The 14,715-nt window shown below is 41.8% G+C and overlaps 2 protein-coding genes across 2 annotated transcripts in view; both read left to right on the top strand.

Moving 5' to 3' along the window:
- fam20cb (FAM20C golgi associated secretory pathway kinase b) overlaps positions 1–6,938 on the top strand; it is a 67,347-nt gene extending 60,409 nt beyond the window's left edge. Inside the window, exons 5-11 of the mRNA XM_080872824.1 lie at positions 1,785–1,900; positions 2,437–2,617; positions 2,920–3,029; positions 3,253–3,334; positions 4,349–4,408; positions 4,614–4,764; positions 5,235–6,938. Coding sequence (XP_080728950.1) covers positions 1,785–1,900; positions 2,437–2,617; positions 2,920–3,029; positions 3,253–3,334; positions 4,349–4,408; positions 4,614–4,764; positions 5,235–5,351 — 817 coding nt within the window. The 3' untranslated portion in view covers positions 5,352–6,938. The remainder of the gene's footprint in view (positions 1–1,784; positions 1,901–2,436; positions 2,618–2,919; positions 3,030–3,252; positions 3,335–4,348; positions 4,409–4,613; positions 4,765–5,234) is intronic.
- A 3,348-nt stretch (positions 6,939–10,286) lies between these two features.
- On the top strand, positions 10,287–12,697 carry foxl3 (forkhead box L3). Its single transcript, XM_080872998.1, has 3 exons — positions 10,287–10,486; positions 11,239–11,407; positions 11,713–12,697. The coding sequence occupies exons 1-3, from the start codon at positions 10,380–10,382 to the stop codon at positions 12,184–12,186; spliced, it is 750 nt and encodes a 249-aa protein (XP_080729124.1). The 5' UTR covers positions 10,287–10,379; the 3' UTR covers positions 12,187–12,697.
- Positions 12,698–14,715: the final 2,018 nt, after the last annotated feature.

Here is a 14,715-nt window from a genome sequence, read left to right as displayed (position 1 = left end):
AAAGGCCCTGTGCCATTCTAAATATAAGCCAGGCAGGGTTTGCCAAAAGCAGCGCTTAATTTTTTTCCTTATTTTGTCTGTCCTAAATTAGAGCCTGTCCAGAGAGCTGCAGCTGCTGCTGCTGGTGCAGAGGCTGAGGCTACACTGCCTCCCAGGGGGGCCCACAGACACACACACACAGGCACTTTTAAAGCATCACTAGCACAGCCGCGCACACGCATACACACACCAACACTGACAATGACTTTTCCTATATGGGCTAAACTGCTTTAGGCATCATTAATAATGTGATTGGATTTAACTGGGAAGTGCTGCATTAGGTAGTCAGCAGATTTAAAGTCATACAAGGCCAAATGTGACCTTAAAATATTAAACCATATAAGCCCCAATCTCACGAGACCCACTTGGGTCTTATACATTTTCTCAGCTGGGAATATGGGAAGCAGCGATTCCCACTGTTGTTCATTTCATGGCTCTAGCAGGTTCTCTTAAATCCAAACTAAATATAACGCAAGTTTGAAATGGGCACTGTGGGAATTGGGCTTATCAGAGGGGACGAAGATGGAAGAAAATGTGTGTGAGCGATAAAAGAGGCAGAAGCCAGCACTAGCTGTTCCCTTTAGCATGGCAGCAAGCCCAGGCCCAGCAGGCCAAACAGCACCGTACAACACCGCATCCTGTGTCCTTCTGTCTCTTTGACAGAGAGCAGGAAAGAGACTGCACGTGTCTGTGTCACTGCACCCGCCAACACACTTGATGGCATCATTTGTATGATGGGCTTGTTCTCCCATATCGCTGCATCTCTCTTCTCTCATTCCCGCGCCTTCATTTCATTTAATCAGTCTGTCTCCTCGTGTCTCCCTGCCCTCGGGCTTTGGCCATTAGGTGTTGTCAGAGGTATCAATTTTTAAAGAGCCCATGCTGGTGCTGTAGTTGGGTGGCTGCATACATGCAGGAAGACATTCACGCCATATTAAACCTTTCTCAAATGCGCATCTGGGCTGGTTTCCAGTCAAATGATGCAAAAACACAAACCCAGAAATAGATTAGAATGCACTGGAAACTTATATCTCTCAGCATATTAAGGCAATAAAAAGCTGCACTGAAGTTAAAAAATAGCTTAATGTAGGACCACAGCCACATGAAAACCACAGGGAGGTTTACCAGCATGTGACTTAACTGTCTGGTACTTGTGTCACAGTGCCCCCTTCTGGTAGTGAGGTTCAATCACATAAGGTTTCTCTATGACAGTACAGGTATTTCGCTCCAGTGGCATAACGGATGAAGTAGTGATTCCTCTAAGTGAGGGATTGTAAGTTCACCTCCCATTTGGTGTGAAAAAGCTTTTCTGCATTACAAACAGCTGGTCCCTGTTGCTGCTGTTCACACATAGAAGTTCAATACACTGCAGATTTTCAAAGGACAATGAAGGGAGGGGTCATCTGGTATCCTTTGGCAGCCCTATTCTGGCCTGTAGGTTGATGTTTGACAGTAAAAGTTGAACTAACTAAATCACATTTGTGCTTTTAGATTTTACTCAATTATGACTCAGTTGTTGCTTATATTATTATAGTCCATGCATAGAGTGAAACATTAGGTTAAAATAATGACCTGTGTCTTGTTGCAATTACTGCAACTACCAACACTGTTGACGAACGGTCCAGATCCAAATAACCACGGTTAATGCATCTTTTGTTTGGACGCGTGCACTCATCGCTTTCATACTTTTTTGGTGGGCTGCCACTGAAGTCAAATGACCCTGAGTATTTGTCTCCATCCTGTAGGATCTTGGACTTCCGTCGTGTCCCTCCTGTAGCCGGCCGACTAGCTAACATGACAAAAGAGATCCGCGATGTTACACGAGATAAAAAGCTCTGGAGGACCTTCTTCATTTCACCAGGTACACATCTAGACTATTTTTAGCTTCTCTTCCAAAAACCGCTCGTGTCCATGTGCAGTTTCCCAAACGTCTGCTGATGATCTGAATTGTTGATGTCAGAAGAACACCTTGAAAGATTTTTTAACATCCCCCCTCAAAAAATGCAAAAGCACAGCAAAAATCAAGCACCTCCTTGATCATAATGTAGAGCAAGTCTTTTGGCCTGAATTGCTGTGATATTCATTTGCATGGGATTAGTATTATCAGGGGACTTTACCTTGTGCCAAAGCACGACAGTTAATTAGCAATGCAGCTTTACATATTATACACGAGCAAAATTGTCACTGGATTAAAATTACTGACAATCTCAGCAATTAATACAGGTCAGCGAGCATCCCCAGATAATTTCAATCGGGTGGAAAATGGTCTTTAAATATATGTGGACCGACTGACAAAAAGAGAAGAAGAGTGCAGTGACTCTTTAAGTATTTAGCACTGAGTGGCTGATCAGAGTATTAGTATATGAATGTGTTTGCTTTTATTTTTCTGACTTTTAGCCAACAATGTGTGCTTCTATGGAGAGTGTTCCTACTACTGCTCCACTGAGCACGCTCTGTGTGGTAAACCTGACCAGATAGAAGGATCTCTGGCCGCCTTCCTCCCGGATCTGGCCCTTGCCAAACGCAAGACCTGGAGGAACCCATGGAGACGCTCGTACCACAAACGGAAGAAGGCAGAGTAAGACGTCGATCCCGTGTTCAGACACTCTTGCATTCGCACGCGTTCAGTAGAAGCAAATACTGAGCGATTCACTGCATCAGGAGGTGTTTATTGAAGTCACTGACAGTTACCAGCAGCATGAATTCGTAAGAGCTGTGCTAGAGGTCAATGCTGGCTATACAGCATTAATTTCAATCTTATTACGACGCAGGAAAAAAACGCTTAGATCTAAAAGTACATAGCATAAAAGGGAAATGGGTTTAAAAGACATTTTTCCAAATCAGATGCAAAAAAATTAAAAGTATTAAACGTTTCTTCAGATGGGAGGTGGACCCAGACTACTGTGAGGAGGTCAAACAGACTCCACCTTATGACAGCGGCACACGACTGCTGGACATTATGGACATGACCATCTTTGACTTCCTCATGGGTGAGTGTCTGACATAAGACGAGAATCAGTTTTCTACCAACACCGAAAAGTCGGATTGTTTAGTGTTCAGTCGAGCGAACGTTATCATCCACGACTCTACTGCCATCAGTGGTTTTTATTTTTTTGTACTTTTATACAGTATGTAGCCTTATAAGCAGGTATATTACTCATATATCATAACATCCACTAGCTGATTTGTTTTTGTTTTCCTCTTTCTTAACAGGAAACATGGATCGCCACCATTATGAGACATTTGAAAAGTTTGGAAATGAGACCTTCATCATCCATCTAGACAATGGCAGAGGGTGAGTCAGTGCAGCTTTAGTTTAGAATGGGTGAGTGCCCGCTGCGGGTCAGGGATGAGTTGTTGCTCTAAATAGAGGAGTTTAAGTATCGTGGGGTCTTGTTCATGAAGGAGGGCTTGGCTGCAGTGATGCAGACGCTGCGCTGGTGCATCGTGGTGAAGAGAGAGCAGAGCGTAAAAGCAAAGCTGTCAGTTTATTGGTTAATCTACATTCCTACCCTCACCTATGATCACGAGCTTTGGGTAGTGACCGAAATAATGAGATCACAGATACAAGCGTCACACATGAGCGTGCTCCAAAGGGCAGCTGAACTCTCCCTTAGAGATAGTTTGAGGTTGTGCAGTCATTTGAGAGGGTCTCACAGTAGGCCGGTCGAGGTGGTTTGGCTATCTAACAATGATGTCTCCTGACTGCCTCTAGAGTGAGGTGTATCGGGCGTGTCCTATCGGGCGTGTCCTATCGGGAGGACGCCCTGAGCTTCTTTGCTTAAGCTGTGGCCCCCCGCGATCCGGCCCTGAATAAGGAGAAGAAAATGGATGGATGTTTAAAGTCCTTATACTAATTTATGACACCATGATTTCAGTTCTGGACTCTACTAGAGCAGCTTTGCATAATTAACTGTTAGCATCTCTGGAGCTCCACAAACTGCGCTGTATATCTGAGATTACCAAATAAGGGATATCAGCTCTCAATGACATCATAAAAAACAAAAAAATGTAATTTAAAAAAACTGTCGTAAGCTGAAAAAATTTATATCGCGTTGAAGTTTTGGCTCATAAGACTTGATTTCATATTTAAAACTTGCTCGTATATGAAATGTGAGCATCCACCATTGCAACAGTATACACATAAATTAAGGAAAATCGTAACAGGCTATGTTTAATTTTGTCCGGCCATTCAAATTAAACCAAATAAGTGAAACAAAAAAAGAATGCTCAGGTGTTGTGGACATGATGCACAGAAATCTGGAACCACATCCCATTTTGCACACTTATTTATGCTTTTCCATCCTAGCTTTGGAAAACACTCGCATGATGAGCTGTCCATCCTGGTGCCACTGAACCAGTGCTGCAGGTGAGGTCTTCATTTTTGATAGTTCTGGAAGGATAGTGTAATATAGAAGGAAAAAAACCTATTTAAAATTTTAATCTGCATGAGGCTAGTAAAGGTGCACGTGGGGTGTTGTTGTATTTTGGTGTGAGTGTTGCTGAGCAGAGGCAGAGATGTAAAGCGTGTGGCAGCGCTGACTCTTTTTCCCCCGGCTGTTCTCTTTCTGCAGGGTAAGGAAGTCTACCCACTTGCGACTGCAGCTGCTGGCTAAGGAAGAATACAAGCTGTCTGTGCTCATGGCAGAGTCCCTGGTGAGGGACCGCCTCTCTCCCATCCTCATCCAGCCACATCTGGACGCCATGGACCGACGACTGCGCCAGGTCAGTGCTTCACACTCATAAAGCAGTTTGCTTGGGATTGTCTATTGAATGTATTAAATTGAAACTATAAACAGTCAGTAAACACATTCATTTGATAATTACTTAATGTTTTTCAGCAGCTAGAAGTGACTGAAGACTTTGATTTCCGGGAGTCATTGACCAGTAGAAAGTGTGTTTGGAGGACAAAAGAGGAACACATTTGCTTAAATGCAGTGTCAAATTCTTAATCCCAGATTTTCCCTCGTTTCTTTTCATTCATAAACAATAAGAGATCACGAACTGGAAGTCTCGGCTCTTTCAAGGTTCAACGTTCAAGGTACCTTGACGAGGTATCTTTGACGAGTCATCAGCAGTACCACAGAGGTCTGAGAGTGGTGTCACTGCTCTTGTTCTTGGAAAAGCTAGTCAGTACTTAGTGGTTACAAAAAAGCTCACCGTGTACTAAAAGCTTGGCGTTTTCTCGTCACCAGGTGCTAAATGTGCTGTCAGATTGCATCGAAAAGGAGGGATACAGCTACGTGGTGGAGGACGACCTCCAGGGATACCAAGGGGCAGACCACGCCCACAACGGCCCGAGAAGGAGGTAGCTGCCGCGGGGGGCGCTTGGCGGCAGGACTTGGACTGACTACCTGGAGATTTGAGGCTGGACGGACCAAACCCAGTCTACCTTTAAACTGAACTGGAATCCTGTAACGCAGATGAACTCCATCTGTGCTTAATTTCTCCGAGGGCTTAAATTCTGCTGAACTTACAGGAAAGCCCACCTGCCCGAGGTAATAGGCTGCGCAGAAGAGGACGCCTGCTGGATAGCACTGAAAAAAAGAACAGTGCAATAACTTGTAACTGTACTGATGCCCGAGACATGCTGAAGATTTCTGGACCGATCCGGGGCTTAGCAGAACCGAACCCACCACCTAGACTCCTTTGAAAAATCCAACCCTGAGTTTAGTGTACCACCACAGCCGACCCCGCCGACCAACCAAACCGCTAAAGTCTTGCAAAGGACGCCTTCTCTCGCCTTTCTGGTTCAGGACCCGTTTTTTTGAATTCAGTGAATTCCGAGGGACTCGTAAAAGAATCCGGCCCCCTCCTCTTCACATGCTGAATTATGTGTTTCTACCTGCTGTTGAATATTGCAAGCATTATGGTTAACCAATCAGGGTGGCTGGAAGAGGTAGAAGGGGACTTCCTGTTATCGTCATTATGAAAATGATATTGATTTGCTGCGATTTTTATTTTTTAACTTTATTCCTGCTGAGCCGTTTCAGCATCTCATAGTTGGACGATGAAAAATATTCGACTGGAGTGGAGTACAGGTTTACTCCTGGATTAGCCCATGAATTATTGCCCATAAATGTTACATGTCCTTAAGAGAGTATTTATTATTTATTGTTCAAAATGAATACTAATCAGTAACATATTTTTCCTTTTTTCTTTGTCCTAAAGCTGAATTTCCTTAATTTGTCCACAAGAGGGCAACCTGAGCACGTGGGAAAAGGGTGGCCAGCTGCCGGGTACTGGCAGTCCCATTTTACAGGCACCACACATCGCCACCTGTGTTTACAGCATTTACATTTTTTTTTTTGTTCCCCCAACTTTATTGCCTTCAGCGCAACAGACATGCGGTTAGAGTTATGGTACCAAAAGCCAAATGTGACACTAATGTTTCTTTGTAATATATATTTGATGTCCAGATGTTGCTGTTGTGGAGAGATTATTTTTCAGGATGTATATTTCATTCATTACCAGCAGCTCATAGCTTAACTGTTGGTGTCGATGATTCAGTCACTGGCTGAAAGTTTAATATATTACATTAGGAAAAATCTAGTGCCTGTGCAATGATAGAAATACTTGAATGTCTGGATTCATAGCAGAAAGGGTTAAGCTCCTCCTGGGTACGAGCTATAGATAAGACACAGAGGTCTACATATGTGTGCTGACTCCATCTGTTCCATAAGGGGTTTTTATTAAGTTTCCATAGTCCTGTGTCAGGGCGGTACAGTGTGTATGGATGTATGGGTGGATCAACGGAGAACCTTAGATGGTGTCCTTGAAGTGAAAATGCTTCTTTTTTTTCCTTTCTTTTTGTTTTTATTCCGCTCATCGTTTCTGTGGATTTTATCTTGAATTCCTTTGCATCATGGTAAAAGTGCAATAAAACAAAATCAGCATAATTTGAGTCTTTTTTTCCTCCGTACACACTTCTTCCTGACAGTAACAATGTGTCTTTTTCATTCTCTAAAGCAAAGCAAGCAACGTAATGTGAAATGTCATTAAACAAATCATATGCAAGCACTCTTCCGTCTCTTTTTAGTGAGCCATTTTGACTCAGCTCGAGAAGAAGAGTGAACCTCCTCATCCGTCTCAGTGCCTCGCAGCTTTCTGAGCTCTCTCTTTTTCTTCTGACCTTCAGTCCTCAGGATAGTTAGGATAGGATATTGGATTAGATTTGGCCCGTTCAACTTTAATGTGGATCCTTTGGTTTTGTGGGAGTAATTTCTGTTCCTTTTCATGTTACACGAAACACATAATGTGCTTCAACAACATTTAAAAATCTTCAGAACTCGTTACAAATGTGCAAATGTTCCTTGGTTGGTACTTTACCTGAAAATGCCCCAAACATTTCCCCAAACTTGCGAGACCTGTGAAAGTTAGTAAATTTATTTGAAGCCAAGGCAGAAGTGGGTAAATTGCAGTTCCTCTTGATCAGAGATGTAAAACTCATTTTACATCAAGTGCCACAAACACTTAAGTGGGTCAGACCAATAAAAACACAGTTCTGTGAGTGTAAACAAGTGTAGTTGTATATTTCATCCCTGAAACGTCTCAATATAAATAAGAGGTGCAATTTCAGCAGCGCATCTCAGTTTTACTACACAAAAGAAATGCTGCTCTATTTAATGAATGAAATCTATCAACATGACTCTTTGAGCTTAAATTGTAAAAAACATAAATACATGTGTAAGATTTATTTTACTGTAAACTCAATGTAAAAAACTGAATTTCCTATTGTAGAAAAAACAGGGGTTTAACTGTTGCTTTGCAGGTATTCATCAGTAAGACAAGCTCTAATACTTCTGAAAATACAGTTAAAAGCCAGATTAAAAAGGGGAAAATCGGCACCCCTGTGATACTGAAGAGCTCCACATCATCCAGTGTAATTTGTCAGGTGGTGGCAGTGAGGATGGCTGCACAGTGCAGTGCAAAAGAAAATGGCCCTCAGCCTCAGATCTGTGCATAACCATGTTTACAGTTCCCAGTGCACGGTTGTGTTTTGATAACCTTTCCTCACAGAACAGCCCCCGGAAAGGCTCTTCGGTTGGTTTACATAAATGCATGCACGCACACGCAGATACGCAGAACGAGGCAGACAGAGTGATGAATGGAGGAAGCTGCATCTGAGACAACCATCAGAGGGACAGAGAGTGACCAGAGGAGAACTACTGAGGGCCGTAATCACCGCGGCCGGCCGCAGACAGGACGCCAGAGGAAGCCTAGTCATGGGAGCGAGCCACGAGGTGCTTATCAGATCTCAGTTCAAACCAGCCTGATACTGTGACCTCTCCTTCTCCTCCTCTGCGCCCCTTTTCTTCCGTCGGTCCTGTTTACAGCCATGTTTGAACTGCTCTGCGTTTTCTTCTTGGCTCTACTCCTGAATGAGCTCAAATCAGTCATACAATTAAAAAAAAAAACACGAGGGGACATTAAAAAAGTTTTAGAGCAATATCTTTACTTGCTTAAGGACATTTGTTAATGAGACAAAGGTGCCGCCTTGGCATCTGCTGCTCAGCACCTTACACTGACCGTCAAGGGTTAATCTTGCTTTTACCTTCACTTCAAAACTGTGAATCCTTTTGTGGATGAAGACTAAAGAACAACGTTTTTTTCCAAGAAAATTAAGCACGGTTTTGACCTTTCAGCTGCTCGATCAGCCGGCAGAAATAAACACAAGCACTGCTTTAACGTCTGTGCGTACGCACCAGCGTACCTATATGTGACTCCAACAGCAGAAAGGCCACACACAGAGGCTTGGCGGACCTTGGGGCTGTTTTCCCGGCCTCTGTCGCCCCACAGGAGAGCTCCAATTGCCCCGTTAAGAGCCCTTCAGAATACACATCTCCCTGTTTTAAAGACACGGAAACAATTTATGGCCATTAAAGAACATTATAGATAGCATCTACAATACTTCCCGTTGTTGGCTAAAAAGTCTGCCAGAGTGGACACACACATGCACCCTAAAGAGTTAACGGAGAGAAAAAGAAAACAAAGATGCAAAGGATTTTGTTTGTTGATTTGGGCTTTGCTGTTTTAAGTACATTTGGAGAGATTAAGCTATAAAAAGAAGCAAAATAAAACATGAAGGCGGCCTTCGAGCCCTGCAGACCACCCAGAATCCTGCTGAAGGTGGGGAGGGGGGAGAGGAGCAGTCTGTCCTGTGTATGTTCTCTCCGGGTACAGCGAGAGGCTGGGTGGACTGCATCAGCACAGCAAGAGCTTAGCAGAAGGTTGCACTGATTTTATATGATTGTGTACGAGTCGCAAGACTTGTCAAGCTGCAGTGACAGCTGACGGTCTCTTCTGAGTCTCGCTCACAGCAACGTTATTCTCACTGTAACGTGGCGGCTCTGCGTGAGCGCGCAGGAGGGAGTAAACACAGCCAAGCTCACCTGAAAACCTAAAGTTGCACTTTACTAGTTCCCCAACCAGGAGCTGTCGATTTGTCCTACATGATTGGAAGTGAGTTACATTTAAACTTTATTTTACACACTGGTCTGCTAATAAGTGATGGAGAATATGTATCATTGCTCCAAAATGAGCCGCAAGATGCCGCTTGTCTGTGTCAGATGGGGCTGGAGATTACAAGGAAAAATCTGGGAGTGTAAATTTGAAAGATTTTAATACCCTGCAGGGCATCCATCATCTCTGGCTGTGTCCAGATGCAGGACAACTGAGTGGAGGTTAGGGGTAAAGGTAGAGTGCAAGTTTTGATACAGAGAAACATTCTGCTGTATAATATATAGTTTAGATAGTATATATTATAACTCCTTAGCTATAATTCTCTTTCATGTGCTTTCAAGTCTCCAGTCATTATTCTGAAAAGTCAACTACTACTCTGTGTTGTAGCAACACTGTTGCAGTGTAGTCAGGTGCATGATTTACATCTGAGTTTGCATAGATTTTGAGTGCTACACCCACCACTTAAAGCAGAGTGTGTAAACAAACGGCGATCAGAGGCAGGGGACTGGCTTAGAAACAGGCCCTGACCCAAAAATAAAAACAAGAAAGGTGGGGAAAAGCGTTCTTTTCAAGAGGTTGCCGAAAATACTGGTGTTACAACGGAGGGTCGCAAGGGTTCAAAGACCTCGTAAGAGGAGGCTGCGAGTTTCGAGATCAGCAGCAGTTCCTGGAGAGCAGCTGGGACCGGGAGGGGAGGGAAGGAGGGGGGGGCTGGAGGCAGCCATCATCAGCAGGGCTCGGAGTGAGTGTCAGCCGGCTGAGCAGAGCATGGTGGCAGAGCAGAGCAGCAGGACAGGGTGTTGCTGCTGGGCCTTGGCCAGGACACTCAGAGGAGCCAAACACCTCGGATTACACGTCAAACTTGTCAAAGTGTAGATATGTTTGACAACTCTCACTACCCCTTCAACTGTTTCAACTACGATGGTGACGGATACCCTTCTTCCAGCACGGACGAAGAGAAGAAAATGTGCAGACCGGCATACAGGTATGGAGGGTTATTAATAAATCTTTTTCTTTTCCCCCATTTTTTGTGTATTAGTCATTATACACACAATCATACACACAAAAAGACATATTTTACATTTAGGTCCAGTTCAGTTTTCCAGTGGGACTTTTTGTCTCTCTTTACAATGTAAAGTCATAGAAAAGCAGTTTAATAATAGGTCGTTAGACAAAATGCTACTTAGAAAAATGCCTTGTGTTTTTTTGTTGTTGTTTTTATTTCCCCAGTGCTACGAATCTGACACAAAACTGATGATAACCTGGTTTAATTTAACTAGAACTGCAACTTTAACGTGAAGTTCATTATAATACTCAAAATGTTTCTCAGAAAAATAAACCAGACTTCTTTTTTGGGGATTTTTTAAATTTATTTTTCAGCACCGCTGAAAAAACAAACTATATTTTGTCTTGTTGAGCTCACAGCCTTCTATGATTGGTGCTTACAGTACTATTATTCTCCAATATAAATTACTGTTGTTTTAACAGAATCATTGCTAAAAAGGGTCAAGTAGAGGATCTATGTACTTTCTGATCTTTGTAAAATAAATGAAATCAAAATCAAAGATAAAATATGAAAGATAAAATATCAAAGATAAAATATTGAATATATTGAAAAAAAATTTTTTACATATTGACAAAATATTGTCAATATTTTTTCTTCTCCCCATTTGATTGCCTCTTTTCGTCTTACTATGTTTCACCTAATGAAAGTTTGCGTGTGTGTTTGTGTGTCAGCTACATCGCTCTGATAGCCATGGCTATCCAGCAGAGCCCCGACCAACGGGTCACTCTGTCCGGCATCTATGAGTTCATCATGAGGAGATTCCCCTACTATCGATCCAACCAGAGAGCCTGGCAGAACTCCATCAGACACAACCTGTCTCTCAACAGCTGTTTCATCAAGGTAAGGACCCACAGCACAGCGTGCAGGGAGAACTAAAAATGGTGCATCTCACACACAGATTTTTAGTTTCCATCAGGCTTTTTCAAGAAAGAAATCATCAGTTATTTGTATCATTGGTTTTAGTTCTATTCAATTCTGTTGTCATGATTAAGAAGCTTCCGTATACATATTTTTTACTTTCCTGATAAAGGACAGAAGATGTGTTCCTTCTATTACAGCAGCAGAATTACTTTTGCAATTATCATTATAATAATAATTATTATTATTATAGTAAATAAGGACATATTTTGTCTTATTTTCCGCAGGTTCCTCGGACTGAGGGCAATGAGAAGGGAAAGGGAAACTTCTGGACTTTTGCCACTGGCTGTGAATCCATGCTCGATTTGTTTGAAAACGGCAACTTTCGCCGTCGCAGACGCCGGAGAAACATGAAAATTGGCCTCCGTGATTCCAGAGAAAGCCCTTTCCACTCTTTGGAGAGCCACAGCAACCAGCACACGCCCTCAGCTCGACGTCCTGAGCCCGAATCCACCCTCTGCCCATTAAACCCCGAGAGACCAAGACCCGGTCCCCAACATAACCACCTTATCCCTAACCCCACCCAGCAAGGGAAACCAGAGTCAGAGATCAAGTTCAGCATTGACTACATCCTATCCACTCCAGATCCGCCCCTGTCTGGGCTTAGATCCTCCCATGGCCCCGTGCATATAGGGCCCCCAGGGCCGCCAATACACGTTCTGGAGCCACAGCACCTGAACCTGCACTTCTGGACTCTGTAAGAGGAGAGGGAAGCAGACATTAAACTTATTTCATCACGGTCTGTGTCTAAAACTGGGAAGTACAAGGACATCTGAGGACAGGAATTCCAAGAGGAATTTTACTTGAAAATGTAAATGCAGAAACAAAATAAGGAGGTACAGTATTGTGTGGTGGAATCTAAACGAAAAGTCTAAGAATACATGTGGGAATTCATCCAAGAGATTAACTTTGAACTTTCAGCAAAGGATATTATCATTATACTGTCTGTGGTGTCTAGTGCTGACATAGACTAGGTTTATAGTGTGTGAATGTGTGTGTGAATGGGTGGATGACTGGATGTGTAAAGCACTTTGGGGTCCTTAGGGACTAGTAAAGCGTTATACAAATACAGGCCATTTACCATTTATAGATTTTTGTCTGTCTGTATATACACAGAAATTGTGAGCACAATTATGATGTGTGTAAAACTGCTTTAAAATGGATCAGACAAAGGAAATTATTGGATTATGTTCAGATCAAAAGTTGATATAAAGGGGGAAAAAAACCCAAAATTGTATGGTTTGTTCTTTGAAGCGTTTCCCTTTTTTTTTACACCCTTTAATGTGGCTTACACAATTTGTTTTTCTCTATTTACACCCCAGCTCAATCTGAAATCCCTACCCAAAAAGAAAATAACAATAATGATAATAATACTAATCCCCAAAATATTTTGAAATATTTTGTTTATTAATATAGGTATTTTTTAATACCTTCAATTAATAAATTATCTTATTATTTTCTACATAAAAACTGATCTGATCAGAGAAGCTCTAACATCCATGTAAAAACATAATAATAAGTATATTACATTTCTGGTTGAAATGTTAACATTTTTCAAATTAATTTTATATTGATTAAAAAAACATTTATTTTTGAGCATCTTTTCTTTTCTTTTTTTTCTTTTTTTTTTCAAAAAATCTCGTGTGAACTCTCTAAAAAATGTCTTTCTTTTAGTTACAAACAGGCCTTAGTATAACCACGGAAAGACATATAGGTGTAAATAAGTAAGTGCTAGACTCAAATTAGCTTTAGCTTCAGGATCCTTTGTGTTCTAAACAAATCCAGATTACAAATACCCAATTTCATACACTTAAATTTGATTCATATACTATTTAAAAAAAACTTAACTTGATTTTATATTCCATTTATTGCTTTGATACCCACTAAATAATAATTGTATTCCGTAGTTTTATGTTGCTAAGTAGGCTAAATGTTAGCGTGCTAACATGCTACACCCTATCAGGAGACAGGATGATCATTGGATAGTCATTGTGTAGATTGTTGGCATCCGTGACACCGATTTCTGTCCATTTTAATTGGTCAGTTTATCTGTATGTACACTCAAAACCTGCTTACATTTAATATGCATTTTTTAAATGTTTTTTTAAGGGTTAAAAACAAGCACTAGATTAGCACCATTGCTAATGTAATTAGTAATAGCTAAGGTTTCCCAACTATGATAAGTGTCTGCTGTCAAGTAAGCCTGTTCTGCTGGAATTCAGTTATTTTAAACCTAATTTCAGCCTGCATTTTGCAAATTCTGTTTTCACTGACCTTTTGAAATCCTGATTGACTGACACTTAAATTCTAATCCACTCACTTATTACAGCATATTGTATTCATACACTTAAAGGAGGCCTAACTAAACAGGTCTGCCTAACATTTCTTTCCTATACAAGAGAGATCAATCATGGCATGTTCCTGCGCTGTGGAAGGGGACATTTTTCAATTTAACCTTTATATTATGTCTTGACTACATCAAAGGAGGGTTTCAACACACTTAACATGAGTGGCATTTAATATAGCATAACACTTGCAAGGTGAGGCCCAGGAGTGACCCTATTTAAATACCAGACCCCCCTTGCTTCTGAAGCTTAAACGGCAACACCACCCCCAGCAGCATGCGCACACCCACAAACCCCTGACGCAGTTATAATTAAACACACCTTATGCCTCTTTTGCAAATGCCCCTCATCGATCTGTATGGTTTTTAACATTCATACGTGAGCTGCCCCCCAGCAAAAAGTCTGTGGCGGCACAAACGTTTATGGATCAGCAAGTTTCCATTAACAAAGTTGTTGATGTTGAGGCGGCTGCCGTGATGCCGCGGATATATTTGGGTAAATTAACTTAGCATAAAGTGCTTCAAGGCTAAGGGAGTCTGAGGAAAGAGAAAGGCACCAGTGAGGCCCGAAAAGTCAATGCACATATTATGTTGTCAGTGAATATATGAAAGTGTAGCTACTGGCGCGGTGTCCCAATGAATGGCCTCTATTAAATAATAATATCTGAATCCGTCTCTTTGCCTCATTCAGTCCTTTTAATATTTTGCACCAGTCATTTATAATTAATTCCACAATATTTTCCATTTACAAAGTACGATTTTGTTTGAAACTTCATTATGCCCGTACTGCCAGGTGAAATGAGCAGCTGAGGGCGAGAAACAGTGGAACTGCAGGTAGAGGAAATTGGGAAACCACTGGTCTGCAACATCAGTAACAAGTGAATTA

This window comes from Rhamphochromis sp. 'chilingali' (genome assembly GCF_963969265.1).
Source record: "Rhamphochromis sp. 'chilingali' genome assembly, chromosome: 22".
Lineage (NCBI taxonomy): Eukaryota > Metazoa > Chordata > Actinopteri > Cichliformes > Cichlidae > Rhamphochromis > Rhamphochromis sp. 'chilingali'.
This window is presented reverse-complemented; position numbering and strand designations above follow the sequence as displayed.